Source organism: Typopeltis vanoorti, chromosome 13, assembly GCF_054136105.1.
Source record: "Typopeltis vanoorti isolate ZY-2024b chromosome 13, IOZ_Tvanoo_1.0, whole genome shotgun sequence".
Classification (NCBI taxonomy): domain Eukaryota; kingdom Metazoa; phylum Arthropoda; class Arachnida; order Uropygi; family Thelyphonidae; genus Typopeltis; species Typopeltis vanoorti.
The window spans coordinates 59683133-59709556 of record NC_143561.1 but is presented as its reverse complement, the minus strand read 5'-3'; the positions used below and the strand labels follow the sequence as shown (position 1 = coordinate 59709556).

At 35.1% G+C, this 26424-nt stretch overlaps 1 protein-coding gene across 17 annotated transcripts in view; it reads right to left on the bottom strand.

Annotated features, from left to right (window-relative positions):
• LOC150100204 (uncharacterized) overlaps positions 1–26424 on the bottom strand; it is a 566343-nt gene that overhangs the window by 338874 nt on the left and 201045 nt on the right. For all 17 annotated transcript variants that reach the window (XM_090402864.1, XM_090402869.1, XM_090402857.1 and 14 more), the window contains one exon: positions 11981–12077. In XM_090402864.1, the coding sequence (XP_090258990.1) occupies positions 11981–12077 (97 nt within the window). The remainder of the gene's footprint in view (positions 1–11980; positions 12078–26424) is intronic.

The following is a 26424-nucleotide window of genomic DNA, read 5'->3' as shown; positions in this document are numbered from 1 at the left end:
TGAAGCTATAATAAAACACATCACTTATAAAAAGAAATACATTCAGTACGCACAATAAATACAAACCTAAAAAATCTTCACAAAGTGTATTGTTTGTTTACACAAATACAGAAATAGACACACAAAAAAAGCAAATACGAGCAGTGTTCATCGTATTTCAGATAAATAGTACGTAGTAACAATAATCGTTACACTAGAGATGGTTCAGTATGCACTCAGCTAAACATGCATACATATATGCTGGTGCTCTACTCTGCATTAAGCCTGTTTCTTGTACTAGGGGAAAAAGTTAAAAAAAAGTATAATGTAAAACAGGCTTTAGTTCATTTGAAGAGAAAAGCATCACGGTTCTTATCTCGAAAAGTTCGTAAGTCGAGGTACCACTGTGTGTGTATATATATATATGTTATATTACACAAAAATGTATTATAAATTTCTTGCAAATTAAATTGCAATATGTTTCTGGCAAAAGTTATGACATGAATTCTTTGCCAACAGCACCAAGGAACAATTGGTGCTGTTGGCAAATCTTTCACCCGTCATAGTCCCTTTTTCTAGCACTTTTAGCTCAGTGCACCGATTAAGCATAATGCCTCCCCACCCATGACTCCAGCACCGCCGTATCTATCCTTTTCAAGAACATTCTTGTGATGGCAAGCAGTACCACTTTCATGCCAGATCAAGTGTCTAGAATTGGAGAAAAGACTAAAATGATTTATCTGTAAAGAGTACATTGCCCACTGGTGTCTTGTACAATTTTCATCTGGATACACCACCACTGAAAATGCTCTACTATGAGCTGTGGATAAAGGGATGCAGACTACAGGCCTTCAGGCATATAAGGCCTACTTGTTGCAGACATCTTGCCACATTTTGTTGAGATATCCATATACCTGTGCTTGAATGGAGCTGATTTACAAGTGACCTGCTGTGGTGTGTTGATTATACATTGCTGTTATAGCCAAAAATCTGTCTTCATGTTGCAGTAAAGCAAGAGTGACCTCTTAGCAAACATCTGGAACACATTCCTTTGATTTGAAATGCTGCCCAGAGCCTGGGTACAATGCTATGTGAAATTCCAAACTCTCTGGTAATATCAGTAATTCTGTGCCATTCTTCAAGCTTTCCAATAGCTCCTCCCTCATGAATTCATCTAGATGATTTCATGCAGGGAAGAGCCATTACAAGACATCCAAGTTTACAACGTTCTTCCTTCAAACACAATTTGCTTAGTGCAACCTATTGCCTTTTATCTTGTTTAGTGCTAACACATGACCCCTTTGCACATGATTCAAAAATTTTAATATTTACCAGCTTTCTATTTTCAGTTATACAAATTGTCACAAGCTGATTCGTATGAATTTGCAGTTGTAATCTTCAAAAAGCATTTGTTCTCAGGGTTTGGACACCAGTGTGTGTGTGTAATCAGAACCAAAACAATTTTATTACTTCCATATTCCAGTGGAAGAGAAAACATTAACTGTATATATGATAGCCTGAAAATTATGTAACTTCTTAATGTTTTAGTTTTCATAAGTAAACAAAGTAAAACTTCTGTTGTTGAGTATGTAACTATGTAGTTCAGAGGTTGCCAAACTTCTTTGACTGTAGACCCCCTTCAAGAGTCTGATTTTTTATTGACCCCCTCTATTTTACTATTACGTAATTATAACAGGACAAGCAAAGAAGACGCTTATGTGATATTATTATTATTTTTTAGTTACAATGTTTATTGTGTGTATAATATAGTATATATTATATTGACTTAACGTCAAAGGGATAAGTTTTTGATTTCGACGTCCTTCTTAACATTACATATTTGATAGGAGGGATAAATAATATAAAATATAAAATTTAATTTAGATAACAAAATAACAATAATATAATCTTCCTTATATATATGAAAATAAGACTTTTATTAACTTAGTATACAATTTACTAACGTTGTCAACGTGAAGGGTGTGCTTCGTGACTCTTGACAAGATTAGCAATTTTGGGTTCAAAATTAGTAAGTTTCAGCCTTAAATCGCCACGGAATTCTATATCTAGCTTATTTCTTTGTTTTGTTAAAATGGAATTAACATGGCTGAAACCAGCTTCAACAATGTACGAGCTTGGAAATGCAAGCAAAAAATGGAATACCACTTCAGAAAGTTTTGGATATTTTTCTACAACATTTATATTCGTCCAAAAGTAACTTAAAGTCCTATTTTTAAAAAGCGTCGTAGCTTCAAGATCAACTGACAATTCAATAAGTTCATCTTGTAAGTTACATTCGATATTTTCAATATCTGCAGAAAATGGCGTGATAATCCAATCTGGAATGTGCATGTTTTCAAAATCTGCAAAGAGCAATTTAAAATCATCGCTCAAATTTTGAAGATGTTTTGTGTATATTTCTAAGTCTTCATCTTTTACTTCCAATTGCCGCAGATTCGAAAAGTACTGAAAATCTTTTCATAACAATGATGAAAAGATTGCAACACATGTTGCAATCCCGCTCCGCCGCGCCGGCCGGGCAGGAACCACCAACATCCGTTTATTGGTAAACACATCATTTTGGCCTACTGTATTGGCCTCCGTAACTATTTTCATGACCTTGCTCCATCTTACAGGTCCTTTTCATGTCACTGTTCCCACAATTCACTTTTAATTGCATTGTCATTCAGGATGGAGGTAATCCAAGTTAACCAAATTAAATATTACCCGTACAATGATGTCTTATATTTTTCTATCGACCCCTGAGAACACAGGCAATTTACAGACAAAAAATACTAGCTGTTGTGGTGGTGGTGGTATGCAGTAGATGGCGCTGATGTTGGTGATTGGTAGTAGAGGATAGGTGTAGTGGTGGAGACGGTGGGTTGTACAATAGTACCCGTACAATGATGTCTTATATTTTTCTATCGACCCCCAACAATGTTATATCACCCCATGGGGGTCGATATCGACCACTGATGTAGTTCATATAATTTTCACATTCACAGCTTTATGAAGGTTCCATACAAGCCAACAAACAAGTAACCATCACTGCCTTCATAACTGGTTTAAATTTACTGTCTGCTCTTTCAGAATCAAGTGAAATTAGTCACATTCCATCAGTTCTAGAGAAAAGTGCATGAATGTTTATTATTATTATTCCATCAGTTACTTTTCATCAGACAATATATCATACATAATTGCATCAAAGTTGCTACTTCAGTGGTTTGGTTTATTTCTCTCTTATTACAGAGTGAAATTAGTCACATTCCATCAGTTCTAGAGAAAAGTGCATGAATGTTTATTATTATTATTCCATCAGTTACTTTTCATCAGACAATATATCATACATAATTGCATCAAAGTTGCTACTTCAATGGTTTGGTTTATTTCTCTCTTATTACAGAGATTCAATTGTTTCTCGACATAATATCTAATGCCAATGAATTTGTTTTAAAAAAGTGGAATTTGCTCAATATTTTTCACTGCCATTTATGTGAATCCCAACCACAAAAGGCTCTTACAGCCATAGTACATCTTTTATTATATCCTGGAAACCCTAATCTAAAGACCAATAGACTTTTCCCCAAGTCACTGCAGGTCTCCAAATAACAGGATTGTAGTCTCACATTGCTTGATGAAATTCATCTACCACCTAAAGACTCTTAACAAAACACTCATACCCATGATAGGATTTGAACCTACTCTTCCATTCTACCTGGTCAATAGAGCAGATAAGCTGATTCACTCTTCCAAATGCAATACAAGAATGTGGAGTAGATACAATGATATTAATACCCTTTCTAAAATATTCATTTTTAATATGATTCTGCTACTAATGTCACTGTTCACTCCCCTATCTGTGGTCTCTAGTCTTTATACACTGGTTTGAACACCATCTTGTAAGTTGCTACTTTAGTGTTTTGGTTTATTTCTCTCTTATTACGGAGATTCAATTGGTTTCTCAACATAACATTTTGGCTTATTCTATCCTATTTCCATATTCAGTCCTATTTCCAAAATTTAATTTGCCATCTTAAAAAGACCTCCAATTTTACATAATGTTTAATGCCACTCTCCTTCATAATGATCTGCACAAATGATAGATAACATAACAGCACAGGACTGCATATACCCTTGTCGTAAACTTGACTTTATGTGAAACCACTTCCTACATTCTTCAATTCTGGCAATTCACAACTTAAGTACATGCTATATCTCATATGTATAATGTTTTATATGTACCATACAATTCTACTTTTTTATTTAAAGAGCTTTTATCATAGGACCTTATCCTGTGGCTTTTCCAGATCTATAAAACTTATAGATCCTTTCTGATTGATATTTGGGTCCTTTTTACTAAATATGAGACATTTTCTTTGGATTTTATTGAACCCTGATTTTTTTATATAAATATACTTATATAATCGTCAACCAGTTTCACCAGCTTGGGTCTGTCTGGCTTCTTCAGGATGAGAATGGTCACATTAACATTAAATGCTACAACAGAAGAATGCAGTAATGACCTTAAAATTAGTTTTAAAAAAATTGAAAAGGACGTGTGACATTAAGAGCATAAATTTAGCGTGGAGAATTAATCATTGTTAATAGATCATGTTTTATAGTTTTTCGTGTAATTCAGTTCTGCTAAACATAGTGAATTTATTAAGCTTTTCCAAATGTCTTTTAATATCATGCCTTGATTTCTATTGATATTGTCTCCTGTACAGAGTACCACTGCAACTTCTTTGAAGTTTCTACATTTGAAATCTTCTTCAATGTATGGCATGGAGCTGTTGTCCCAATCAATGGAATGATTCGAAATTGAGAAATAATGGGCTAATCCTGAGGTGTCTGTTCTGTTGTTGTTGACATCTCCGATATGTTCTTTTTTTTGGATTTCTAGATTTCTGGATTGATGTTTGGCCTACATAGTTCAGTCCACAGGAACATGGGATGTTGTATACTCCTGTGTATTTGTACAAAGAGATGCTGTCCTTAGGAGATCTTAACATGTGCTGTGTAGTTAAAATAGGTTTAAAGGCAACCCTGATGTTAAAAGACTTCATGATTTTTGCTATTTTGTTGGAGACTGAGCCTGCATAAGGTATGACGATGTGCATTGTGTCACTTGAGGCTGTTGCTGTGGGCTGTTTCTATAGAGAATCTTTAGAATTATATTTTGTGGATATTGTCTCCTGTACAGAGTACCACTGCAACTTCTTTGAAGTTTCTACATTTGAAATCTTCTTCAATGTATGGCATGGAGCTGTTGTCCCAATCAATGGAATGATTCGAAATTGAGAAATAATGGGCTAATCCTGAGGTGTCTGTTCTGTTGTTGTTGCCATCTCCGATATGTTCTTTTTTTTGGATTTCTAGATTTCTGGATTGATGTTTGGCCTACATAGTTCAGTCCACAGGAACATGGGATGTTGTATACTCCTGTGTATTTGTACAAAGAGATGCTGTCCTTAGGAGATCTTAACATGTGCTGTGTAGTTAAAATAGGTTTAAAGGCAACCCTGATGTTGAAAGACTTCATGATTTTTGCTATTTTGTTGGAGACTGAGTCTGCATAAGGTATGACGATGTGTATTGTGTCACTTGAGGCTGTTGCTGTGGGCTGTTTCTATAGAGAATCTTTTGAATTATATTTTGTGGATAACCATTTTTGGATAGAGTTTTTGTTCTTTTTCTTCTGTGATGATATTTATTGCTCTGTTTTTGAGCATATGAATGATGCTAAGTTTTTGTGTATAATGATGAGTAGATTTAAAATGAAGATAATGTCTAGTGTCTGTAGGTTTGCAGTAGACTGTGAGCTTGATTTGTCCATTATCCTGTTTTTTAAATCCAAAAAAAGATAATTGATGGTTGTTTTCTAACTCTAATGTGAATTTTTTGGTGGAAAGAATTTATTTTTTTTAAGGAACTCATATAAGGCATTTTCCGTGTACAATATTACAATCTTCCCAAACAATGAACACATCGTCTACATATCTCCACCAGACTGATGGTTTCAGAGTTATTTCTGATAGGATGTCATTTTCTAATTTTTCCATGAACAGATCTGCACACGGTGGTGACAGGGGACTGCCCTAATTTATTCAGTACGTATCTGACATATTGGATCCTTTCCCGAAGTAAGGCTAAAGAAGTTTTGTAGTAAACCCGTTTCGCTTTTTTAGATTTTATGTGCTCTTTGACTATTAAGAACTTTGGAATGATAGAAAACTGTCTGCATCTTTTAAGGAAAGTTAGATGGTTAAGCAGTCTTGCCTTTCTGCATTTAAATTTTTCAAAACAACATACCCTGTGCTTTGTATATCCATCTAGGTTATTCATTTTGATTGTTGATATTTGGTCCTTTTTACTAAATATGAGACATTTTCTTTGGATTTTATTGGACCATGATTTTTATATAAACTGGTTGACGATTGTATACATATATTTATATAAAAAATCATGGTCCAATAAAATCCAAAGAAAATGTCTCATACTTATAGATCCTTGTTATATTCCCATTATTTCAGCTACAAGGTGGTCCAAAATGTACCTATCAAATTTAATGCTGTATTATTCTTGAATGAGAAGGCAAAATGAAATGAAAAGCAAAATGAAAATAAAACACAAATGAAACACAAATGACTTGATAGCTATAATGTCTCTGTAAAGTTTTTTTCTAATCATACCAGCTAATTGCAGACAAAATTGGATTTAAACTTGGAATGTACATTCTGGGCCACCCTGTACATGTCTTAAAGAAAAATGTAATCCTCACAGAGTTGGAACCCATCCTTCCCTAAAGCTTCACTTTCACAATTTGTATCTGCCTCTTCTTGAGCAGGCTTACATAAGTGTTATCTAGAACACTCAATAGGGAAATTCCTCTAATTCACACACTCAGTTTTATTTCCTTGTGTGTGTGTGTGTGTGTGTGTGAGAGAGAGAGAGATAGGTATTATAACAGTTCACTGCAGTCATCTATCTCATTTATCTCACTGAACAATCTTTACAAGTAACTACTCAACACATTCAAAATATCTAACTTCATTTTAATTGACAAGAAACTGAATTCTTGTTTTTATTCCAAAGCATGAACACATAAAAGTCTGCAATATGTACATGAATTATCTTCATGATTAAGATGCTTGTATACACAGAGGCATACACAGGTATAGAGATGGCAGCAATCGCAGTTTCATATTAAAAATGAGGATATTAGGAAAGAACTTGACGTTGTCAACATTCAGGAATGTAACAGCAGAGCTAATCTCAGGTGGTGTGGCCACTTAGACAGAACAAATTCAGGAACATATTATTATTATCTGAGACCTCCAGGGAGTCAAGAACTCTTCAAGGAAGGTTATAAATCACCCAAACCAGCTGTTATACCTTCTCTTAAATTCATTCACACTAATTCTTACTCCCTTTCTTGACTGTGAACAAACTTACTTCCATGGATGCCCCCGTGTTCTCTCCTCACCTTCCATATAACAAAAAAATTCAGACGATATCCTATAAAACCCATTCAAAAGTTTATAGACCTCTATTATATCACCCCTTCTTTCTCCTGTTAACCATAGTGTGTAATCCACATACTCTCAATCTGTCGTCATAATCTAAATCCCATAATCCAGTTATAATCTTTGTAACTCTTCTTTGCACCCGTTCCACAGCTTCTTTATCCCTTGGAACCCGGGAGACCAAATTTGCACACAATAATCCAGGTGTGGTCTTATCAAATCCTTATAAAGAGTAAAATGACTTCCTTATCCTTACATGTCAAGGTTCGCTTCGACATCACAATTATCCTCTGAGTTGCATTTGCAAATGTTGCTATGTGACCTTTGAACTTCAAATTCTATCTACCAATACGCCAAGATCCCTTGCCTCCTCAGTTTCTTGTAGCATAACCCAGCTAATATAATATGCCGCTGGAAATCTAATCATGCCAAAGTGCATAACTTTACACTTACTAATATTACACTGACAGTTATTTTTGTTTGCCCAAATTTCCAGCCTATTCAAATCATTTTGTAAGTGCTGAATATCAGTAGCGTCTCCGATAGCCCTACCTTATCTTTGCATCATTGGCAAACAATTGCACATCTGATGTTAGACCCTGCCTGATGTCATTAATGTATAGATTGAACAATAATGGCCCAAGGACTGAACCGTGAGGTACACCTTAAATCTGGCAGATTCACCCACTGCATACCACTTTTTGATATCTGTCAACTATCCCCTGAATGAAGTCAAGAGTTTATATTCCAATCCCATACCAGCTTATGCAATAGTCTTTCGTGTGGTGTATTATCCTATCAAATGCCTTAGAAAAATCCAACATTATCATAGTGTATCCATTCCCTTCATCCAATATATATATATATATATATATATAAATAAGTCTAAAAATGCAATGTCATCACCAAATGGTGCTAACATTGCATAGTGCATCACCAAATGATACACCTGGCACATTCTTTATCACCTTTCCAAACTTTGCATATCAGCAAATAATTTTATATTACTATCCAGATCAATCCAGCTACTCAATATACGTTACTCAACATACAACTCAAGTAACAATGGTCTGCATATAAAATGCTGTGATAACCCTCACTGGTCACCTTCCTTTTCTTAAGCCTATCCATGCATTATTGCAATCTATGGACACGTTTAAGAAATTATTATTATAGTGTATAGGTGTAATATCAGCACTCTACTATAAATGTCACAAGCCTGAGGCATATTCAACTTGCTCATAAAACCTGATGGTTTCAAATAAGCATCTTGAAGTTATTCACCAATCAAACTCTATATCCCATTGTCACAATCACTGCTTTTTTAGACTGACAAATTCAATTCTACCATTCCACATATACAATAATCTACCATTTATCCAACCTTCAATTAACCAACCCTTGCAATGTAATGTCAACTGACTTCTAGTACAGCACCATAATTTTCCTTCAATTACCAGAACAGCAAACTGACTTCCCAATGTGGTCAGATAAATGATAGATTATTGTATTTCCTTTCTTAAAAAATGACTTAATATCAGAAAAGTTATTTTTTTTTCAACTCCCATTTTGAATTGGGATGCACTCAACGTAGCTATGAGATTTGTCACACTACACTTATGTTTTTCCTTGTAATGACAAGATATTTTACTGTTTTTATCCTTTACCCGAGTGCAAATAAATAAAAGTTTGCGTATTTTCATAACTAGGCTACTTATATCCCATAATGCACAGCATACCCTCTTTCAGATATACTGTTATAGTGCCTATGTTTATGGAAAGTCACTATACAGTCCAGTTTGAATTTTATAGATCTTAAAAGTGAGAGCTAGATCAATGGAAATACTGAAAGCATTTCCATGGTCTAGTTTAATCAATGCAGAAGTCATTTTTTACCAGTACAAGTAGCAAAATCATGTGTTATCATATTAAAATATTCTGGATGAGTGATGTAGCTAGTTTTTCACCTTGTTAGAAACATGACAAGTGACAAGAAATTATAATCTTATTTTTATCCTTTACACAAGCATGTTGTAAGTTTTTCCACTTGGTTATACCATAAATGAAAGATGCCAAGAAATTATATTCTTGGTTTAATTCTTTATCTAGTGTAAGCAAACAAAGTTTGCGTCTGAAAAAATTTCAGGATGTGAAGTCATTACACTATATATATATATGTTGTCCAGTCCTGAAATTACTTCAGGTGCAAACTTTGTTTGCTTACAACCAAGAATAAAACTTCTTGGTTTGATTAAACCAAGAATATAATTTCTTGGCATCTTTAATTTATAGTATAACCAAGTGGAAAAACTGACACCTTTTGGCTACTTGTATATAGAAATATAACTTATGCATTACTTCAATCTTGGTATCACTTCTGGGTCTGGCTCCCACTGATGAGACCTCAAAGTCATAACAAACTGGTGTGGGTAGTGACCCTTGCCATAATGCATACCATTATACATGTCCATAAGGATATGTGCTTTGCATTATGGGATACTTAGGCAAGTGATGTGAAGTCAGACTCCATATACGAGTTACCCAGTCCAGAATTTACCTGAGGCGCAAACTTTGTCTGCTTACACTTGGATAAAGGATTAAACCAAGAATATAATTTCTTGGCATCTTTTAATTTTAACCAAGCAGGAGCAAACAAAAGTTGAATAGCTTTCACAAGTGAACTGTAGACTCAACTAAACAAACATATTGAAGAAAGAATGAAGAAGTTAAAAAACAAGAAACCGAACCTTGCAGTGGCAAACTAAAGAAAACATTGAGTGATTAAGCTAGAGAGGCATGTGGCAAAGACGTCTGTAAGGACAGAAAAATAAGAATGCCATGGTGAACACAAGATATTAAAGAAGCAGTACTAAAAAACAAAGGTTTTTAGTACTGCTTCTAGGCTAAGTTTTCCTAGCAAATAAGTAAGCAGATGCGTTAAAGAAGCCAGAGAAAAATATAAGAGAACTAAGCTATGTGTAAGGGTGGCTAAACAAAAGTCATGGTAAGACTTCGGTAAGAATATAGAAGATAAATATCAGGAAGGCGGCAAAATGTTCTGGAGGCTAATCAAAAAGCTCAGAAATGGAAGATAGAGTACTGTAAATCAGAGATGATAAAGGTGATCAAACCTGAAGATAAGGATATCCCAGATGTCTGGAATTATTACTTTGAAAGAGTGTTAAAAAAAAAAAAGAGTGATAGAACAGTAGTAGAAATTATTTAAGAGGAATGCAAACAGGAGTACACATCAATACTTGAGGTAGAAAAGGCCATCAAAAATGTGAAAATGGAAAGACAGCTGTAGTAGAAGATATTCAACCATAAATGTTTAAATATGGAGGCATAAAAGTATTTACAGTGGCTACACTGCATAGTTCAGAGGGTATTGTAAGACGGTTGAATTCCAAGATGATTGGAATAGAGCTCTCATAGTTCCCATCTATAAAAATTGGAATAAAGCTGAATATGAGAATTACAGAAGAAATTCTCTACTAAGTGTTTAGACAAGATTTATGCAAGCATACTTGAAAAGAGGTTGAGAAAAACTGTGCAAGAGAAAATGAGAAAAGAACAAGCTTGATTCAGGACCAATAGAGATTGTCAGGATCAGATTTTCACTTTACAACAAACAGTTGGAAAGTCATGTGAAAGTTTTATAGATTTGGAAAGGGGTATACACAACAAGGAGACCAGAAAAAAAAGCTTTTCAAACTACAATTATATGGGATAAATGGAACAAGGTCTGTAGTTAAATCAACAGTTTGAAATAAAGGAAATACAGGAAGGTAGTGTATAATGTGGAGTGTATATAATGCTATGCATTATGGGACAATGCATAGTATTATACATATCTGGAAGGGTGTGTGTTATGCATTATGGGATACTATGGCAATTGATGTTAAGTCTATAGTCTGTATATACAAGTAGCCCAGTTGTTGAGATACTTCATGTGCAAATACTGTTTGCTTACACAAGGATTAAACCAAGAATATAATTTCTTGGCATCTTTAATTTATTACAGTTTAAGCCTTCTGCAGACATACTAACACCCACATGCCTAATTCTGAGACTTGTTAAATCCAGTCTTGCTTGAAAATGAAATCAGATTCTATATTAGTTGGACATTTTTTCAACTTTGCTACTTGAAATGTTTTGTTTTTAGCTGGTTAAGATGTGCTAAAAATACAAAGACACTATTATATTTTTTAGTAATGTAATCAACCTCTTAAAAATACAAAGTTCACCACATTGTCATTTTTATCTGAGGTGCTCAAATTTCAAAATCTAATCTACAGATCTGGAACCATCTATTATACAAGCAGCTAGACATACTCAGTAAAGAAAGACCTAAAAAAAAAAAGCTAGGAGCATGCTGACCAATTAGCATAATCATAAAATTATGTCATGATATAATATCAAAACAAAACTGCATGCTTTTATAAATACTACAATTATTAAGAAACAATTACCTCTAGACAGACTGGAAGAAGAACCCTCCATACTACCCTGTGAACTTCCTTGTCTTCCCAAGCGATGCTTGCCTGATGAATTTTTGGAAGTATTATTCTAGGAAAAAGGAAGAAAAAGATACATTTTGTGTATGTGTAAATGAATATATATATATATATATATATATATATATATATATATACAGGGTGTTCGGGATAAATTTGACATATTTATAATTAATTATATTTTTCCGTAAGTTACATGTATTAACACACACTTCTCTTCATTTAAAAGGTTGGACCCTTCTTCATTCATATACAAGATGTCAGAAAGGATGGATAGCTGGAACCCACCTGAATCATGGAAGAGAATAACTTGTATCATGATGATTCGTGCCGGCCATCAAAATAAGGATATTTCGACTGCTGCCCAATGCTCCCTGAATACAGTAAAAACAATCAGGCATGAACTAGAGACTTGCAATGGTGACTACGAGGATGTAGCAAGAAGAAAGATCCCTAGCAGACGATCTGATTGCGTTCGTACAGCAGAATTCCTCGCAAATCTGCAGGAACAGGTGTTGAAGATCCCTGGCATTGGAATTCGGGCTTTGTCACGTGAAATGAATGTTGCAGCCTCTACTATGAAGCTTGCACTCAATGAAGACCTCCGCTACTACTCATACAAGCGCCGCAAAGGTCAGCTGCTTACAGAAAAGGCCCGTGAAAAACGTTTGATAAACGCGAAGAAACTTCTAAGCAAAGTGAAACATCCTGCGGAACCACAAACAATCTGGTTCTTTTCCGATGAGAAAAACTTTTGCCAGGATCAAAAACACAACACGCAGAATAACAGATGGCTTGCATACAGTACAAAGGACATTCCTCGTGTAATGCAGACTAAATTTCCCCAAACTGTGATGGTTTTCGGATGTGTATCCTCTGAAGGCAATGTGATGCCTCCGCATTTTTTCCAAGAGGGCCTCAGGTTGACTTCAGATGGCTACGTGGAGTTGCTAAACACTGTAGTCAAGCCCTGGATAACAAGGGTAGCCAATGGTAGGCCGTATGTATGGCAGCAGGATTCGGCCCCTTGCCACACCTCTGGGAAAAGTCAAAAATGGTTGTCTGAAAATTTCTACGACTTCACCAGTCCAAATGTTTGGCCTCCAAACTCCCCAGACCTTAACCCCATGGATTATTTTGTATGGGGCGCAGTTGAAAAAGACACCAATCGCACTTCCAGTAATACAAAAGCCCAGTTAATGGATAAAATTAAAACAGTTTTTGCGGCCCTTCCCAGGGAGACTGTAGCATCAGCTTGTTCGAGGTTCCGAAGCAGGATTGAAGCTGTGATCGATGCTAATGGTGGTTATTTTGAGTAAATCTTGTTGATAGTATTGTAATTAACTCTGCCTGTAATGTTTTTTGTCAATTCATTAAATTTAATAGATACAAAGAAGATTTTCTTTTTCCTTACGAAACTGTCAAATTTATCCCGAACACCCTGTATATATATATATATGGAACTGTTCTAAAGAAATGGCTTTAAATTGCTGTCACATTGTTTAATTTCATTTACATCTTGAAATCTTCGTCCTAAAGGATATACAGATTTTAGTTCATGGGATAAAAAGAAGTGACACTGGGCCAAATCTGGCGAATAGGGCAAGTGAGATATGACTAATGTTCTTTTGAATCAGACTCTCAAAAGTTTAAAGAGCTGAAGTCTTGCACAAACTTCGTAGTAATCCTCATCTCCAAATCTGTCAGCATTTTTTCATATCGCACTCACCAACGAAAGGTTATCTGCTAATCTATAGTACATTTTGCACCGGGGTGGGCTAAGGATTCTTTTTTTCCTTTATATATATATATATATATATATATATATATATTACATTTTTAAAAAAAATATATTTTTTAAAATGAGTTTGATCACAAGATCCAACTGATATTCCTCTTGCACAGGCTAGTACTTGAACAACAATACACCAAATTGTTGAAATATGAGCCACCAAATAGTGGATGTGGGATGCCCATGAGTGTCCAAAAAGCACATTAAACAAAATCTCCTTCCTTAAACCTTTTGAACCACTCGAATGTCGTTGAGCTGTTTAGCGCATTATCCCTGAAAACTGTTTAAAGCATCTGATAAGTTTCTATGGCTTTATTGGCAGATTTAATGCAAAACTTGATGGACACACCTTCACTAATTCATCAGGGACACTCAAAAAGACTCTTGTTCATTTACCAAAATGCTGTGGGTGACTGAAGTTACACGATGAATCCAGGTTTTGCTTCTTCATGTTACAACATGTCTGTATACATATCTACTTACAAAACAATATGCTAACATGCGCAAGTTTAATTGTAATAATAATAGTCCTGGAACTTTTTTGAACAGAGTTGTGAATTATAATAGACAAGAAATAATTACCAAGGTCCATTCAAGAAAGTTCCAGGACTAAAGTGTAAGCAACAAAGTCTACACATGAATTATCTTCAAAGCGAGACTTGCATACATACAGGCTGTCGATTCCACATCAGTTACCTTGATGTGGAAACATTCTCATAATGCATAGCAACCTGCATGTCAAAAAAGGAAGTGTGCTGTGAATTACAGGATTTAACTTCAGTTTCTTCCTGGGTCTAGATTCTACTGAATTCGATCATTATTGAGGTGTCATAAGTAGGAGTTTGAACTAGAAAGAAACAGCGGTATGCCCATTGCATGAGGTTAAATCAAAGCAGAAGTCATATAACAATGCTGAAATCAAAGCAAACTTTATTTACTTTATAACCAAGTGAAAAAACTTTCTACAGCTATCTCTGAACTGGAATATTTTAGTAATACGGTAACCAGAAATTTCTGAACAAACCTTGAATATATGCTTTTATATATACAGGTAACCCTCGTATAACGCGGTACTTATACAATGCGGTTTCGATATAACGCAGTCTAAAATTGTAGTAACCCTTGTTGAATGCAGTACTTATACAACACGGTCTACAAATTGTAGTAACTCTTTATCTTTTCATATGCTTTTCACTGCGCGACTTAAAAATCAAATTTTATCTTCGTTAAATTTATGTCTGCCTGTATCCCGCATGTAATTATAAGTAGCAAATTTATATTAGGGGAAATACCCTTTAGCATGCATGTACCTCAATTGTTTACCGTATAAAACGTTTATTGTTGAAAATTGTCCTCGTTTCTGCCAAGAAAGTGCATTAAAAATCATAAGTGTGTTCATCTCAAGCTGAGCACTTTATTTCTGGTGAGTTGCATACAATATGTAATGCTTGCTTTTCTGTGTAAAAAATAATTTTTATAGTAATGGCCACAAACTGCAAAGAAAGGAAAAAAAACCAACACTGAAAAAAAAATTAATTTCTCTTTAAGAAAAAAATTCAAAATCTTGGATTGGTTGAAAAATGGAGAAAAACCAGGAGTTTTTGCAGAGACTTTGAATTTAAATGAATCAACAATTCGAACAATCAAACATAATGAACATAAAATCCGAGAAAGTGTTTATTTCTGGGTCAACGATAAGTGCAAAGCGCGTTGCTTGTGTACGCGCTATTCTAATTGAAAAATGGAGAAATCTCTAATGATTTCGATAGAAGATTGCACTTCAAAAGAAAATTCCTAGGGATGGAAATCTTATTAAACAAAAAAGCTCTCAAAGTTTATAAACATTCATAGTGCAGACCAGGTGTTCGATGCAGATGAATTCGGGTTATATTGGAAAAAAATGCAAAAACACACTTATATTTCGAAAAATGAAAGATCAGCTCCTGGATTCAAAGTTTCCAAAGATAGAATTACTCTACTGTTTTTGTAGTACTGCATCAAGTGATTACATGACAAAACCAGTGTTTATTAACCAATCCTTGTGCTGTGAAAGATTAAAATATGTACAATTTTATTTTGCCTAAAACATCTATGCATTATATGCAATGAAGTTTAAGTACAATTTGTAATTTTTATACTATGTATTTGTTTCATAGGTAATACGTTTTCTTAACTTACATGAATTACCAGAATTAAATAAAAATATTTTTTTGTTGGATATGTCATTGTTGTTTATATAATTTAAAAAAAAAAAAAAAAAACGATTTCGGAATATCCAGGGGTGTAGTCCTAAAAGAAATAGTGCCAGGGCTCTACCTTGGAAACAAAAATCCAAAGCATTAAGTGTGGCATTATTATTATTATTGTGACGGCTATATGGCAGAGAGATTGCCTTGTTTTCTGAAACGAAAATGACAAGAGCAGCAAGCTGTATTTTTTGACTGAAAGCTGAAAATGCATTATAAGTCTCATTATTATAATTCTTATAATTTATTATAATGAATTTAAAAATTTTGATAGTTTTAAAAAAGTACCAGGGCGTCGCCCTGCTGTGCCCTAGCCTGACTACACCTCTGAACATAACCCTACTTTTTCTAAGTGATCTGAGGCTCGCATAATGGGATTTATACAACGTGGCATTTCTGCGGAACCTAACATCCGCGTTATACGAGGGTTACCTATATATAAATATATATACACACACATACAGTAAAACACCGTTTTTACATTCCCACAATTTATGTTTTCCTGCTATTTACGTCATTTTCCGTTGGTCCCATCTTAAGGCCTATTCTTATGATATATTTTTCTCACCATGAACAACTTGATGTGGACATTATTTCCCGGGATTTGCGATTTTTTTCTCGGGTGGCAACACTGATTTTCGAATCAATTTCCTCTCATTCAAATCGATTTCTGCAGAAATCTGTGCTTTTTCTGTTCCCAGATGGCATTACTTACGTATATAGTTTCGTTTCTTCCATCAAGGTGTCTTGCACACTTGCAGCAGTGATGAGCAATACCATGATTTTTCAATCACAGTACGAATTGATACTGTGAAGTTTTCATATCAGTAATTTTAAACTATAAGTAGCTCATGTCACCCGTAACGTGTTGTGATGTGATTTCACATTCACAGTGCTGTATTGAAATCATGAATAAGGAAATTCTGAAATCGCATTCACACTTCTACCAAGTAACAGTTGTTACTCATGAATATTATATATTAGTGAATAAACTACAGTTCATGAAATATCACTTCACTAGCTTGTAGTGTTGGTGTTCGTAGTCGCAATTCAGAAGCATGTATATTGCAGAATTTATGCTACGTAATTTAGCGTGTGATAGTGTTTTCAAGTTGCGGTGGTGGATGATCCATGTTAGTAATATGGAGAAAAAAGACAGAAAATGTATTTCGCTAGAAGAAAAGATGGCAATTCTGTGATGATGCGTAGATTGGCATGCTGAAACATGTGTGCAATTAGCAAAAGATCTTGGACTCTCCGTGTCCCCTTTGAACACAATAGTAAAAAACTGGTCAAGCATTGAACTTAATGCATAGCAATCTGGCGCTATGTCAAAAAAACGAAATCCAGACATCGACATACGATGAATGTTTAGGGCCTCCCTCGATGAATCTAAAGACTCCTTGGAGTTGCCCATAATAATAATAATAATAATAATAATTACTGTCTACTCACTCACATTATTAATGCACAATACTTTTCCAACCTTTTGTAGATAGGACTATCATTATGGGGGGGGGGGGGGATCCTTCCAAGTAAATTATTATGATAATGGACAGTTCCTAATAATTTATGGGGGTCTCAGAAACAAATCAAAATAACTCAACATTTCTACCTCCATGTTTGGTAATCTCTAGAAAATCACTTATATAGAATAAATAAAAGCAACCATCACAATAACTATAGGTCAGACTAGGATTCTAAAAATGCACTGTTTCGTTAGAGCGGGAAATTCAATTCACAGATCAGTTTAAAATTCAATGTACAAGTGCACCATCTTTATTATAAGTGACTGAACTTTTCTGCACTATTTAGATAATGAAGCAGTCTCAAAAATTTGAACATAAGTGTCATCCCCTCAGTTTAGTAATGGTAAAACATTACTAAACTGAACCAGGACTCAGTTTAGCAATGTTTTACCATTTAATAATGTTCCACACTATTGACTCATACAAGTTAAAATTGAAATACTTATGAATTCATAAGTAAAAACTGAAGAAATTAAATCAAGTAGTACTATAAAATATATATAGGATAATTCTAAATAAAAAGTGATGAAAAAAAAAGTTGGAGATTCTAACTATCCAAAAATATAGAAAATTCAAGAAAAAACAAAGGATAAGGATTTCAAATTTAAAGTGACTGCATTTTTAATACATTTTGTTACAACAATTTTGTTAACAATACCAATTAATATAATCTTAACTAACATAACAGTAAAGATTAAAAAAAAATTTTTTTTTTAAAAGCTAAAATAAGCAATCTGGTGTCCTGCACTGGCTGAGTGGATAGCATCTCTGCTCTCCAGCATACAGACTGTAGGGTAGAATCTCATTGTGTGACTGATAATTGTGAATGTCATTAGTGGTAGATAATTTTCATCACCTTACTCATGAGCTGAGCCCACACACAACAGGTTGGTTAATCAACCTATAGTATGTTGGTACCATGTATGGGAAAGGAAAACCTTGTTTTATTTCATTTGAAAACCATATACTGTATTCATTGGGAAACACATAATGGGTGGCGGGGGGGAGAGACCGTTCCATAATACAACAGTAGCAGGGATGAAGGAGGAGGAAAATAAACTTGTTCCGTGGGTTTTGAGTTGTACTGAGAGAGAGAGAATTATTGATCAATCTAACTGCCTCCCCTCTGTACTGAATTAGCATTTTTGAGGGCACTCTTACAGGGTCCCAACCCAAATATGGGAACACTATTCAAAAGTTGCACAGATTTGTGATTTATACAAGGTTAACAGCTGTTTGAAGGTGAAGTAACGTCTTGAGCAAAAGAGAAATCCTGGTTTTTTGGAACCCGACTTAATGGAGCTTGAGGTGGCATAAAAAAGGAGAGTCATATCTAGTAACTAGAGCAAGGATTTCAGAGTATCTACTGTATATCCCATATCATGATACTAATTAAGATAGGTTTAGTGCACAGAATTCACATTAAAAAATGACTTTTTTTTATTCTATGGGTACTGTTTATTTACTATTGTTGATTGCTAAATTTTACATGATAGTTAATTTTACAATTTTACAATGATGTGTTCAGGCTAAGTAATAAAATTGATCTAGTATGTAAAATCAGATCATGGCTTCCAAATTCACATTTGCAAAAATACAATTACAAACATCAATGCAATAGTAGAATTCATATCCACGACATGTTGGCTGAAGAGCAGAGATGCTATCACTTTGCTGGTCTTATTGGCCAAGTGGTAAGTGTTATTTGCTTCCAACCAAAAGGCTGTGGGTCAAATTCCACTGCAGACAGGGATGTTTGTGATTGTCTTTAGGTAAGAGATGAATTTCAGTGCCTGGTATGAGACTACCACCCTGCTTATTGGAGGCCTGAAGTAGCTTAAAAGGATCCATGTGTGGTCTCTAGAGCAAAGTTTCTAAACTATGTAAAAAAAAAATAAAAATACAAAAGAAATAAAATTAATGAAAAAGCCTTAGCCTACCCATCGTACAAATGTATTATAGATTTACAAAAACCTTCCATGTGTGGGAAATCCATAAAAAAAGGAGGAAAAAATTGCCACCCATGCTGTTAATAAGAATTTTGCACTGTACATGTTGCTATTATTATTAATTATTATTATTATTAAACTCTCAGTACTGCAAACTCACATGGACTAAAGGAATAGTAGTTTGATATGAAATATTCATAAAAGTGAATTTTTTTTTCTTTTTTTTTTCGAATGGCTGCATCACTATAACGCCAGTTTCAAGTTTAAATGCAAACTCTTGTACATGTTATTGTTAATAGATAACTGTTACTGACATTTAATATTAAAATTGTGTTTAGAGCTTAGCTAGACTGCTTAGTAATTGAAGTATACAAGTAAGAAAAGTGTCAACTTATACCATAAGCCAGAAATATGAAAAATTAATAAAAATAGAAAAGGAAAAAAAAAACCTAATGCCCTACTCATTCTACCAATATGCTACAGGTTTACAAACTCTTCACAGATGGGAGTCCCATGGTATAAAGGGATACCTTCCTAGTTGGAGTAAATACAATTAGACCTAGGTGGAAGATGATTTTCATTGCACAGTGAAATACCACCACCTTGCTTACCAGGGATTCTCAAGTGGTTATTGCCATTCCTAGAGAAAGGATTCCAGTTCTCCCCCACAACCTTCGATTTGCAGTGTGAGCAACACCCATTGAGGACATGCTAAACATATTGCATGGATTCAGTACCTCTACCATCTTCAAAGGTACAATAGTAAGCGTTTCTGGAGGATGGCTGCTACTTAGCATATGAGACCAATCCAGGTGATAATGCATGTTTTAGGAAGCTTCCTGATCAACTGATCAAGAAGCTTCCTAAAAGTTAGCATGATCTTGTTGCCAATAACACTGCGAGGTCATGCCTGGAAGGAGGCTGTGTAATTGTGTGTGGGGGGGGGGGGGGGGGGGGGGGGGGGGGGGGGGGCACATCATGGTTTGCAGACTGGATGCTCTTGGGCAACATGTTCATAGGTAATTTTTATCCACTGCATGTTTCTCCTTTTTTTCTCTTAATATTTTTCCTTAATATTTGAAACAGACTGAATATGCAGTTAAACTAAAAAATAAACCTACCTCCAAAATTCCTTAAAAAAAAAAAAAAAAATCTTTCATATTCATTTTACGAACAACCTACTATTGCACCTCTGGATGGAATGGTTTGCAAAAACCTTTGCCATTGCTCTTGACGTCTCTAAAGCTTTTGATAGGGTCTGGCACTGAGGGCTTCTCAATAAGCTACCATCAATTGGACTCCCTTGTGTAATTAGACTTCAGTCTTCTCATATATTGATCCCTAAAAGGAATGATGTTCTCCCTTCAGAATTTTCTATTAATGCCAATAGAGCCTCCGTAGCTCAGTCAGTACACACGAAGCCCTTTGGTCGTTAAAACCTGGGTTCGATTCCTGTCCATGATGTGAGGAACCTTTACTGGTCTCTTTCAAGTAAAGGTTAGTTAGCCAGTCTCATATGGAGGTAGAGGGTTTTTTCACCAGGAAACTCAGGTTTTTCGTCCCTCGAAACAGGCAAACCAGTCCGTGAACACATACACACGGATTTACAGTCATAAATACATACTTAATCCCTCGTTAGGAGGGCTCAACCAGTCCTACGGGATAGATGAGGAATGGGGAGAACCCCATACAAACAAATAAAATTAATACCAATCTTCCTCCCACACACACATGGAAGGTTCTAATTTATATAAATGACCTGCCCTCATTCACTGCCAACCCTATTAATAATCTTGCTGATGACAGCACACTTCACTCATCCTACTCATATGACAAGTCTTGCAGTGCTCAAACATATCAAGCTTCATCTGTAATAAATGTCTTGAACACTGATCTTCGTGGTATCCTTTGAACGGGGTGAAGGCAACCTAGTCAACTTCAATGTTTCCAAAACACAGTTTTGCATGCTTTCTAACAAAAAACGCCTTGAGATCTTGTCCACTTACCTTTGAGTGGAGATGATCTGAGAATGCTCAGTTCAACAATCAAGACAAATCTCTTTTCTGGGACTGAGTCTTACTCCAAACCATTCCTGGCATAATCATATCATTTCTATGATATCATTTTCTGCTCAAGGCACTGCTTCTATGCTGAACTGTTACTTACTCTGTATAAATTCCAAATCTGACCAATCTTGGAATACTGCTCTGAGCACCTAAGACCTCCCTAAAAATCCTGATGCTGTTCAGAAAAGGGCAGTTCACTTGATTAATGAAACATTGCTTACAGACTTCAACAGAAGATCAGTTTCTGCATTGTCTTTCTTCTACAGATATTTCCATGTCTATTGTTCAGCAGAACTAGCATCCAATATGTCTGCCATTTCTGCCAGATCTACAGGAACTCTAGCAAAGCTGCTCATCTTTATATAGTCGAACTGCATACTCGCTGTGCTATTCCCAGTCATCTTTCATTCCATCCACCTCATTTCTGTAGAACAGCCTTCCTCATGAAGTATTTCCAAAGGACTGCAACCTCCAAATATTTAAGAAGAATATCAACAGATTACTCTATCCCCAACCTCTGCCTATACACAGCATTTGTTTGCTATAGGCTCTTTTGCCTCTTTTGTGTGGAAGTAACATCAAAATGATTTAAAAAATAAAATAAATTTTAAAACCTGTGTGTGTGTGTGTGTGTGTGTGTGTGTGCATCTTCTCTTATAGACTGGTATTGTTATTACTAGTGATATTGGTCTGAAAATACAAATCTATAACTGAAAATTCTCACCTGCCTCTTTTTCTCCTTCCACATCTGATCTTATGCAAAGTCACTGGCTATATTTCTGGAGGAAATTTTTTGTTCTATTCAATACAATATTCAAATTTATCTTACTCAATGTGAGGTGGTGATGACCATTATTTCAAATCTCCTGTAAACTCATGTATAAACTCAAGTATTTACCAGAGGGGCTTGATTTTCTGCAGTCCAAATACCAAGAAGTGAAGGCGTCTTCCTAGGGATTTCAATTTTCAACTCAAACTGGCTTCCCTTCTCCAATCCCACTGATTATGCTGGAAGGCATCTGCTGCTGCTTGAATGGGTTGAACCATAATGGTTCAACCACTCACCAAAATACCAGATAATCCTTTCAACCAATCAACAGCCTTGACATCTTAATTGGTCCTCATTCCAAATATACTGTGATTGTCAGCACTCCTCTTGATAACTCAGACCTTGTAAAAATTTCCACTTCTATAGAATGCCCTACCAACTGCTGTAACACTCACTGTCTTTTGATGCTACCTAAGTACCAACTAGATCTCCATAGCTTGCTTATACAAAAACAAAAACATCCGAATATGGATGTCGTTTTTATGAAAATAAAAACGAAAAAATGAGTATGGTTCTTGCAATCAGAATGCAGAAAACTAATATTAGAGTATTGATAAAATATTTAAAACAACAAATTCACCTGAGACCTGTGTAATCGCTACAATGGGCTACTGTTATCAATATGGAAAATTCTTTTTACCATCAATGATATGTTTTCATATCCTCCAAAATATGGATGTGAGGCACATGATAGCATTAAAGTAACATGGATAACAGATGTATAAAGTTAATAATTAAATTTAGCTAATTAGATTACTAAGCCAAAACTTACCTTGTCACCAAGGAATCTTCATGGACACAAAGAAATATAATTAGCTAAATAAACTTAATTATTAGCTTTAGACATCTATACTAAATATCAACATGAGTGATAATGTCCATGCATCCATACTAGATTATAAGAAAGTCGGATTTCACACCTTTATAAGGTGTGAAAATCCTTTTGCATTCAGGAAATTACTTATTAAATTAACTTGCATTCATGTTGCTGATTTTTTTTTTTTTTTTTTTTTTTTTACAGAATCAGCATCTAAGGTTATAATGCACCATATCAAAAGGTAAAGGAAAACTCTTAAATATCTACCTATAAATATATTAGTGAAAATGGGTCTATCTGGTGAATAAATATAAAATTTGTGCATCAGGAAGTTCTAAAATGTTAAATACTTGTATAAATATTAATTTGTTGTAAAAATTTAAAAACATTACATATAATGTATCAGATAAAATCTGCATGAGTGTTTAAAGCTTGGGTAGATTACTAAAAACAGTAAAATAACTGTTCATTAATATAATAGGGATAGTTAATTAAAACATGATGAATGTTTAGAGTGGATGAACAATACTCACAAGCATGCATCATCAAAATTTTAACAGGAGAGAGTACCTGAGATGCTAGCATATTGGCAATGCCTTTGACCACATTGTTCAACTTAAGTCTCAGCTCTGGGTTGGTCACAATAGAAATAAGGGGAAATGGTTCCATTGCATAAAAGAGGAACCAAGATTGAGGTAGCAAATTAGACTGATCAGCATCTTAGCAGTTGTACTGAAGAATTTGGTTAAGAGAAAATTACAGGGATAGGTAGACAGAAATTGGTTACTACATGAGGGAAAACATTCTTTTGTAAAGGGCAGATCATGAGTCAGTATCTTAGCTTTTATAATACATTGACAGCTAAGCATGATAAAAAATCAATGGATTTACAGTGAGACTGCTGGACTTCACAAACACCATCTATTTATTAGAATTCTATGAGGTATCCTGTCAAAAGCTTTTGACAACAGATGAATATAAAGTTTCTGGAGGGGGGGGGGGGGAATAGATTGATGCAGAGATACCAGACATTAGTTTATTCAAGAGTACTCCAGTAGAAGGCATGTGACTTGTGACATGCTGCAGGGCTCTGTCATTGGCAACTATTGTTTAATTTGTACATTATGATATAAATGAATGTGAGAATTACAAAGGACTTTCTCCAAGTGTTACAGGAAGGATTTCTGCAAGTGTATTTGAAAAGAGGAAGATAAATGTGGAAGAGAAACTTGAAGAACATGCTGGATTCAGGCCAACTAGATGTTGTCAAGTTCAGATTTTCACTTTACGAAGCTGAGAAATTATGGGAATATGACAAGGATCTGTACTTAATTTTTGTAGATCTGGAAAATGCATATGACAAGGTGAAAAGTTTTTCAAAACCCTACAATTATACAGAGTAAATGGAACATTACAGAGCAATACTTATGCTGTTTGGAAAGAAGTCGACAGATATCATAATGTGAGGATCAAACAACCATGGTGACCACCTTAATAAGATGTAAGACATCCTTTCTTTGTAATGACTACAGCAATCCTACAGGGCATACTCTCCACAACTGCATGATAGTGATCAATGGAAATTTTGGACCATTCTTTCTGTAGGCATGTAATGAGATCCTGAACTGTTGTGGGGGGTGGAAGTCCCTTGACCTCAACCCAATGCTCCAGTTCATTCCACAGAGGCCAGTCAAGTGCAGTCACTTATGTCCACAAACCACACAGTTACAGCAGCAGCCTTTCCACACAGTGCATTATTGTCTTGCTGAAAGAAACAATGGTCAGTTCCTTAGAAATGCCACAAAGTAAGAAGCATTGTATTGTCCAAATACCTCTCAAAGTTCAATGTTTGTGGCATCACAAACAGAGGTCCAAGGCCAAACCAGGAAAAACAGGACCACACCATACACCATCACCTCCAAATTTCATAGTTGGGGTTAAGCACTCTGGTAAGAGACAATCATAGGGCATCCGCCACACTGACCCATCTGCTGGGTAGAGATGTAGCATGATTTCCCGCTCCATAACACAGATTTCCAAGCTTCTGTGTCCCGTTGTACATGCTCTTTGAACCAATGAAGATGCTGCATGTTAGTTTGGGTAATGTGGGCTTGCATCTTGCAGTCCTACTACCATTTAAGCCTCAGTCCTGAATGTTTTTATGCATATTCATGCTCCAGTCAATGTCCGAACTCCGAATTGAATGTGTCAGCCAAGAAATGGCTGTTTTTACATATTATCCTTCATAGCGCCCTATGGTCACATTTGGAGAATGTATGATGCTCCCAAGTCAGTGTAAATGACTTGGTGCATCGTTCCTCCAATTTATACCAGCTACAAACATGTGACTTGTTACACAGCATGATGCACCTATGTTTATAATACTTCTATGCGTCATTATGAAGTATCATTCCAGTTCTCTTACTGCAGTAATAAACGTACATAGCCTACGGGAAACAATAGGATGAAGTTAAAAAAAAAAATTATCTCTTCCTGAATAAAAATATACACTTCTATGTATTATAAGAAAACATTCCAACCTCAATATCATCTATTGAGGTTGGAATGTTTTTTTTACAGTAAAGGAATATTTTTATTCCAACATTCAGAAATACCAGATATAGTAAAAATATATCTATTCATGAATAAAAATGAATACTTCTATGCATTATAAGTGGTTGATCTACAACAAAATACTACCAAATGTGTATCTACACCTCCAAATCACAAAATTAGAATTCATAGCGAAGAATTTATGGAGACACAGCACATGTTAGAATAATTACTTTACTTATCACATTAGGAATGTAACATTCGATGTTTTGACCTTTGTATTTAGGTCATCATCAGGAAAACATACATATGTATAGGATACAAGCTACATGACACCTATACCAAGTAAGATGAATCTAAATGTTTGTTAATCATTTACCCTAGCCTGACTCCTGGTGAAAAAAAAAATGTACATTAAGCTTTCTAAAGTCATCTCGTATTAAGATTTTCTTCTGTTTGGGGTTGTTCTGGATGCAATATGGGTTGAATGGCTTCAACTCCCTATAGTTATTTACTCAGCTTCCAAATATATACAGCCTTGCACAAAGATTTCATAAAGACATGAAACTTCCCTCACAGAAAGCTACTCCTTATGCTGATGACAGCTGCTGTGGTCTG